This window comes from Zea mays, chromosome 2, assembly GCF_902167145.1.
Source record: "Zea mays cultivar B73 chromosome 2, Zm-B73-REFERENCE-NAM-5.0, whole genome shotgun sequence".
Taxonomy (NCBI): Eukaryota; Viridiplantae; Streptophyta; class Magnoliopsida; order Poales; family Poaceae; genus Zea; species Zea mays.
In genome coordinates this window covers 147,302,158-147,309,805 of record NC_050097.1, presented here as the reverse complement: position 1 = coordinate 147,309,805, position 7,648 = coordinate 147,302,158, and the positions used below count along the sequence as shown (strand labels likewise).

At 51.8% G+C, this 7,648-nt stretch overlaps 2 protein-coding genes across 2 annotated transcripts; one reads left to right on the top strand and one right to left on the bottom strand.

Moving 5' to 3' along the window:
- Positions 1-969: 969 nt before the first annotated feature.
- LOC100279265 (Dcp1-like decapping family) lies at positions 970-5,719 on the top strand. Its single transcript, NM_001152286.1, has 8 exons — positions 970-1,242; positions 1,348-1,388; positions 1,466-1,515; positions 2,500-2,644; positions 4,302-4,358; positions 4,458-4,581; positions 4,804-5,259; positions 5,350-5,719. Exons 1-8 carry the CDS (start codon positions 1,069-1,071, stop codon positions 5,401-5,403), a joined length of 1,101 nt encoding a protein of 366 aa, NP_001145758.1. The 5' UTR covers positions 970-1,068; the 3' UTR covers positions 5,404-5,719.
- Positions 5,264-7,019, bottom strand: LOC100284845 (F-box domain containing protein). Its single transcript, NM_001157740.2, has one exon. The coding sequence runs from the start codon at positions 6,857-6,859 to the stop codon at positions 5,903-5,905; it is 957 nt and encodes a 318-aa protein (NP_001151212.2). The 5' UTR covers positions 6,860-7,019; the 3' UTR covers positions 5,264-5,902.
- Between the last annotated feature and the right edge of the window lie 629 nt (positions 7,020-7,648).

Sequence of the window (7,648 nt, the reverse complement as noted above, 5' to 3'; positions counted from 1 at the left end):
GCCGTCGCCGTGCACGCGCACGCGCTGCTCGTGTCCCCGACTCCCGGAGTCCCAGCTCATGCAATGCCTCCCCGAGACGCATCACCTCTGCCTCCACGAGCTCGAGGTAGATCGGGCAGAGCACCTCTTCTTCCTCCTCTTTATACTTGGACTCCAGCACAACAACCCCCGAGACCCATCAGCTCTGCCTCCGCGAGACCATTCTTGCCACTCATCTTCACCTCCTCATCCTCTTCCTCCTCCGCCGTCTGAGACCTTGGCGATGGCTTGCAGAGACATGAACTATCTTTTTTCCTCATTCGTTGACCATGGGCCTGTGGTCTGGATGATCTGGAACGTTCGCGTTGACCGTGGGCCTGTGGTCTGGCTGATCTGGAACGTTCGCGCCCGCTCCGGTGAAGGAGCATTAGCAAAACCTTCTATATGGGCCGCTCATGTCGTTTCCTGGCCGTCATCGCATAATCGAACGGCTGAATATTAAAAGAGTGACGTGGATAGCCTGAGAGCTTGCCTTTGCTCCCGGCTCTATTATATAGAAATTGAGTAAAGTTTAAAATATGAGATAAAGATAAATAAAGTTGTTATAGACTATAGCAGTAGTTCATTTTCTCTTTTCTGTATAATAGAGTCGGGAGCAAAGGCGAGCTCCGAGGCTATCCACGTCACCCTTTTATTTTTCAGCCGTTCGATTCTACGATGACGGCCAGAAAACGACATGAGCGGTCTATATAGAAGGTTTTGCTAATGCTCCTTCACCGGAACGGGCGCCAACGTTCCAGATCAGCCAGACCACAGCCCACGATCAACGCTACGCCAGCTGTGCTGCCGTCGATTGTGATCACCTTGGCCTCAGCAGGGCGTATGTATTTGCGCCCAAACGCATTTACCGTGGGCCGGCCCACCTGCCCATCCCGGTCCTCCACCGCGTCCGACGTGAAACGTGGAGTGAGTTGTGGACTTGTGGTTGTTCCGGAGACATCCTCTCCAGTCTCCACCCCCACTCCACGAACACGATTGCTGCTTGCCTGCTGCTTCTGCGGCTCGCGGCCATCAGATCCAGCGCCACCGATGCCGCCGCAGCCGAACGGGGGCAAGGTGACCCCGAACCTGGCGATGGACGCGGAGGCCACGCGCCTGCTCAACCTCACGGTGCTCCAGCGCTTGGACCCCGCCGTCGAGGACATCCTTATCACCGCCGCGCACGTCACACTCTACGATTTCAACATCGACCTCAACCAGTGGGTGAGCCACATATTCCCCCTTCCCCCGCGCTCCATTTACCGGACCCCGATCCGATCCGGCATGATCTCACGGCGGATTCTCTGGTGATTGGTTTGTGCTGCGCAGAGCCGGAAGGACGTCGAGGGGTCGCTGTTTGTCGTCAAGAGGTGAGGGTCTGGGTTGGGGGTTTTGCTTGTGCTCCTACGCGGTCTGGTTCTGTCCTGACTGTGCTCGATTGGTCCAGGAACTCTCAGCCCCGATTCCAGTTCATCGTCATGAACCGGCGCAACACTGGTACGGACGACTTCCTGGCTTGCGTCTTGGGTCGTTGGTTTGTTTTTATGATGACCCACCTGTGGTGCCTACTGCCTAGGAGCTGTACCAACGGTAGCAATTGCGATGTAAAAATAATTCCTTTTAGTTCTTGTTAAATGGAGATCACCTTGTGATATCTAAAGGTTAACTAGTGCACTGCAATGCCTAGGTCGCTGATAAATTTAGGTAACACTTGTGTGCCCTGGGTTACTGTCAAGGCGACATCTATCTATTGATCTATTCTCAATTGATAGTGAATCATTGTAGCCTGGGTAACCATATATTGCTGCCTGCTGCTTCATCTCGATTAGGTATCTCAATAATTTTTGCATAAGTACTGGTGTCTATTATCGTGCATTCATTCATTTGTTCATTCATTTGAATACCAATGACAGTGTCATGCTCTGCCCTGGTTGCGTCATGTGGATCAGACGTTCTAATAGCATTTGAGGTTGACTTTCGAAGAGCATATTGCTTGGCATGAGACCTGCACTATTGTTCCCCAGTCTTTGATGCTTCGAGTGACCAGCCAACCGATGGGTTTTTGTAGCGTCATGTCTTTGGGTCAAAGCTGAAAAGGCGATGACTAGATACAGAGTACTAGAGTCTCAGTATTTCCAAATACCATATTGGATTAGTAGGTTCATATGAGGTCTAATTGGAATAATACTGTATAAAAAGAGGCATTTCTTTTCAAAGATAGTTGTGGAAACTGTAGAGAATTTATGGAAATTTTAGCAGAACTCCAGCTTTTCTTATGAACCTACTTGGGGAATATGATGGGTGGGCCTTGGTCTAAATTAGGACTTACACTGAAGGCACAATTATATTTTCCAAGACTCCAAGGCATGTGAAATAAGTTGATGGAACTTTAGTACCTTTAAGTTTATAATATGTGCACAAAATTAGATGCTTCATGTGGTGAATCCTTCACGAGGGGTCCGATGATGTTGTTCTCAACAGATAATCTGGTGGAGGATCTCTTAAGTGATTTTGAATACGAGCTTCAACCTCCATATTTGTTGTACCGGAACGCTTCACAAGAAGTCAATGGAATTTGGTTTTACAACCAACAGGACTGTGAAGCTGTTGCAAGTCTATTTGGAAGGTAAAGGTCTTCATGTATTCTCATCTCCCCATGTCGGAGGAGTCTTTGTCTGAATTTATGTAGATTATTAACATTACTTTACCATATTTAGTAGTTCTGATCTGAAATATGTAGGGTTATGTATTTTTCAAGATCCAGCATTCCAGCTAGTTGTGGATGAATGAGAAATGCGTAGTCTTACTAAACGTGAGCATTGTTAGCTGGGATCACATTCTCTAAACGGGAAATGTGGCAGGACTTGTGATGACGAAATCTTGAAAGTTCTAGCTAAGTACTGGCCTGCTAATCTTAGTTCTCTCTTTTAGGGCATGAAGTAACTTGCCTTGTTAGCCTCAAGTGTGAGAGATGCAGTGTTTTCAAGTCGTCCGACTAATCTTTGATTAGTCGGACTAATCGCTAACCTAAACCTGACTAGACCCACCGAAGCGATTAGACCGACCAGAATTCTAGTCATCCGAGTAGTTGATGACTAATCACGATTAATCGTCCGATTTGGTGTGAGACGACCAGATTGAACATGTGTTTTTAGATGGGCTTTTGAGATTAATGGGTGCTGTAGTTGTGGGGTCTAGGCTGCCATTGCAGCTACTTCTATCGGCTCATGGGCTGCTATTGTGTCCTTTTATGGTTGCCAAACTATGCAGCCAGCTACAGTCCGCAGAGAGCCGCCCGTAAGTTCTAGGCGGCCACCCATGCTGCTGCAATGCCGCTGCTGCCCACAAGATCCAGTTCCAGGCGATTGCCTTGCTGCCGACGATGCCTGTCATCTTAAAGGTTGAAGCATCGTCTTTTCGTCGCCTAGGCCTAGCTCTTGTGTATTCGCCTGCATCAAGCACTGAAAAGATTATCTCATTTTGAGATGGTGAGTGCGCTTCTTGCTGCTCTGCTTTCTTCCATTGGGCTCGATTAGTCGGTCTGATCGACGACTAATCGCTACTAGTCGACTGGTCAGTAGCTATACGACTAGGTTCGACTAGACGACTTGAAAACATTGGAGAGACGCTTGTATTATTGATTTACTGCATTTGTCAACTACTACTTAAGTGCTGGTGAGATTCAAAATAATCGACAGAAATAGTCAGATGATTTTTTCTAGTTTGTAATAAGAAGTAACGACTACTCTACTACATATTGGTGCCCAGAAAAGAGTTGGTTTCCTGACTAACCACAGCTTTGCATCCTAGCAAGTGAAATCCCAAATTAGGTATAGAGCAAGGATGTGCAGTGTGCTTACAAACTTTTGATGCTCTTGGAGATTGTCATGTCATGTTTCCCTGATGTTCCTACAAATAGCTAGTATCGTGCTCTACTTAAAATGTATGCATATATGGGATTGTGATTATTTTAGCATAATCATTTTCACATCTGCCCCCCTTTTTTTTTAAAAAAAATTTGCATCTCAGGATGCCTTTGCTAAAAAATGTACCTCAGGATGTCATGGTGATGTCATGTTCCCCTCATACTTCTACAAAACGACCAGTATCATGCACTACTTAAAAATCGTGGGACAGGGCATTATGACCATTTTGGCATAACCTTTGGCACACTTGTTCCTTTTTTTGAAAAGAACAATTGTATCTAAGGATGCAGCGTGAACTTCTTGATTAGAATTATGTGGGCAGGTTGTTTACAGTTTGCTGCTCAATTGTATTCGCAGGATACTGAATGCTTACGCCAAAGTACCTCCAAAACCTAAAGTGCCTTCCACAAAAAGGTCTATTACTCGTTTCTAGTCTCTTGGATTCAAACACCTCCATTCTTTCCTTTGAATTATATATTATCAATTGTGCTGAAGTTTCTTTCATGGCCACAGTGAGTTTGAGGAACTGGAGGCTGTTCCTACATCTGCTGCTATAGACGGCCCCCTTGAACCTCCGCCAGCGTCTGCCGCTGTAGTCCTTGATACCCCTGATGAATCATTAATCAGTTACTTCAGTGTATGCTCAACTGTCAACTACCAGCTATTTCATCCCATTTTACTTTCATTTTGATTGAATGGTATATCCCCATTTATCTGCATTCTGTACTCAATGACCATTTTAGCTTCTCGGTTGATGTATGCACATAAGTTCGCTGCATTCATGGTTGGATATATGCTGCATCACATAATATCTGTTGTGTCTAACTACGCTGAGATTGCTTTTCCAACATATCTGCAGGGCGCTGCTAGCATTGGAAGTGTATCAAACGCACAACCGTCTGGAAGAGTGCACCCATCTACTGAGAGCATCCCATCTTCCCATGTGCCATTGATCGTTCCATCTGCTGCTTCAACACATCAACTGCCCCCTTCAGTAGCTTCAACAGCTTCACCATTGCCCGTCCATGGAACTAATGCCCACACTAGCCGGCCAACAAATCTTGTGACACCAGATTTCTTTGCGCCTCCACCATCCTCTTCAGCTCCACTGGCTCCGCCGGGTGCATCTGTGGTTCCTACTGCGCCACCTCTTCATCCCACTTCGGCGGCATCTATTCAACGTTCTCAGTATGGCACCCCACTGCTCCAGCCCTTTCCACCGCCCACTCCACCTCCTTCCCTTAACCCCTCACACAGTGATAGACTTACTGTTACAAGGGATAGAGTCAAAGACGCTCTACAGAGACTTGTTCAGGTAAAAATTGTCCACACTGAAAACATACAGGGTACAACTGTTTTGGATCGGTATCATCATTTTCTCTAACTCTCACCAAATGCCTGACAGAGCGACGAGTTCGTTGATCTGGTGTGCCGGGAATTGCAGAGATCACTTGTATAGGCTGCTTGCTTAGTCTTGTCGGGAGTTTTCTGGCTCGTGGCAAGAATGTGCCTGTAATTTTCCTTTGACTTTTTTGCATGCTTCCCTTCCCGTACTATTGTATAGGTTTGTGTTAGTGTATTGGTGTAGAGTACTATAGGAATGGTTGGTAGTATCTGTGGGGTCCCTTGGTTCCAAATATCCGTGTTGGCAGTGTGAGAAGCGGAAGTAAAACTAGCCTGTTCAAGAACGTTGGAATTTGATGTGCTTTGGCGTGGACAAATTACAGCACTGAGATTCTAGAAGTTTTTTTTTAATTCTTATTAACTTCGCTTTCTGGAAAAGGAGAAAAAAAGAGAGATATGATGCTGACTTTCCCTGTTGTTTGACAGGCGACCGTATAACCTACAACCCAATCATATTCACATTCCCTGAACTACACTGTACATGTCAACGGCACTCTCTAGTGGTTGTGGTGTTCGCGATGCCCGAATGCCCGGGCGGGCCGAATCGGACGAGTTCACCGGAACGTGAGCATGACCAGGAAGCCGAGGAAGGCGGCGGCGCCGACGCCAGAGCAGCAGAGATCAAGGATGCCCTCGCGCCTGGCCTTCGACTCCTTGCGCGCCCTTTTCCCCCTGACGAACTCCTCGTACCTGAGCCTGGCCACGTCCTCCGCCGCGCCGCGGCACCCCCGCCTGGGCGCGGCCATGGCGGCGGCGACGGCGGCCAGCCCGTCCCTGCCGCTGACGCCGGCGCCGTCGGCGTCCTCGACGCGCAGGCTGACCTCCCGGACGTGGCCGCGGCGCTCGTCGCACGTGACGGCGGCGTCGAGCGCGACGCCGCCGCCGAGCACGACGGCGAAGCGCGCCACGGTGTCCCCCGTGAGCCACTTGCGGTCGACGGCCACGGCGCGGCGGCTGGACGCGTTGAGCGCGCGGCCGGTGGCCGGGTCGAAGAGGACCCAGCTGAGCTCGAGGTCGGCCGGCGCGATCGCCGCGGCGGCCGGCGACGTGAAGCCCTCCTGCAGCAGCGCGTCGACGCGGAACGGCGCGCCCAGGAACCAGTCGGAGGCGGCGTCCGTCTCCACGACGCGCGACAGGACGCAGACCCCCGCGTGGCGCAGGTCGACGGCCGACACGAGGCGCGCGGGCAGGGGCTGCGGCGGCGTGGGAGGGGAGACCGAGCACGGGAAGGGGAAGGCGTCGGCGAAGAGCGCCCGGTGACCGCCGTCGACGCGGCCTGTGCAGGGCAGGTCGCGGACGGAGGGCCACATGGCGAAGCAGAGCGCCCGCCACGTGGCCGGGTCGGTGGCGAGGCTGCGGAGGCCGGAGCTCGCGCAGCCGACCGCCGCCAGCGACGCGCCATCCAGGCGGCGGAGCACGAGGGCGAGGACGTCCGCCGGGAGGTCCTCGATGCCCGTGCCGCCGACGTCGTCGCCGGCCGGAGAAGAGGCTTCCATCGCCCCAACACCCATGGGATGAGACGAACGATGGCCGGTGGGCGGCCGACCGGGAGACAGTAGGAGCGAGGCCGGAGAACGTGGATAGGAAAGGGGTTGTGGTGGTGGTTGCGCGGGCGCGCACGCGCGTTTCTGATGGCCTCCGGCGTCGGAGGAGGGAGGGCAGCAAGGATTTGGCTAGCTACTGGCTTGTTCGTTGGTTTATAAATGGGTATCTAGGGGGAGGGCGAGAAAGCGAGGTGTTTCTGTGCCTGTGCCCTGTGATGTGAGTGCATGCCTCGACCCACCGGTAGCAGCTGCATGGGGACGCGGCAGAGAGAGCTGACGAGAAGCCACGGCGCAGTGCATCGTGCAGGTGAAGGCAGGCGTCTAGTAGCTCGCTCTCGCTCTCGCGGTGGCCTTTGCGTTCCAGGAAAGCAAGCTCCGCGAAAAGTCCGCTACGACGGGTTTTCTTTCCGTTTTGTTTATGACACAGGACGAACTGAAGCTTCTCTTGTCTGACGATGGCGACAGCGACGGCTCCCGCCCACCATCTCACCGCGCCCGTCGTCGTTGTCGCGGGCGCGTGGGCCACGGCGAGCGTCGACCGCGGCCAATGTACGGCGCGCGCCTTTGACCGGCCGACGTGTAAATTGGGGTTGAGGGCTGACCGGCTGAGGTGGATGACGAAGCCTTCCTTCCTTCCTGCCTGCCTGCCTAGCCTACTAGTGGTACCACGTCGTGCAGTGAACCAACCAACCAACCGTGCGCGCGGTGGCCGGTGGTCTCCGGTCTGCCCGTCACGTACTCCTAACGTAACATGAG

Bases quoted from the DNA above. Each gene is read 5' to 3' on its own strand.
- LOC100279265 (NM_001152286.1), top strand. From the start codon at position 1,069: ATGCCGCCGCAGCCGAACGGGGGCAAGGTGACCCCGAACCTGGCGATG. The intron at 1,243-1,347 runs GTGAGCCACATA...TGTGCTGCGCAG, and splicing joins ACATCGACCTCAACCAGTGG to AGCCGGAAGGACGTCGAGGG. The intron at 2,645-4,301 runs GTAAAGGTCTTC...TTGTATTCGCAG, and splicing joins GTTGCAAGTCTATTTGGAAG to GATACTGAATGCTTACGCCA.
- LOC100284845 (NM_001157740.2), bottom strand. From the start codon at position 6,859: ATGGGTGTTGGGGCGATGGAAGCCTCTTCTCCGGCCGGCGACGACGTC.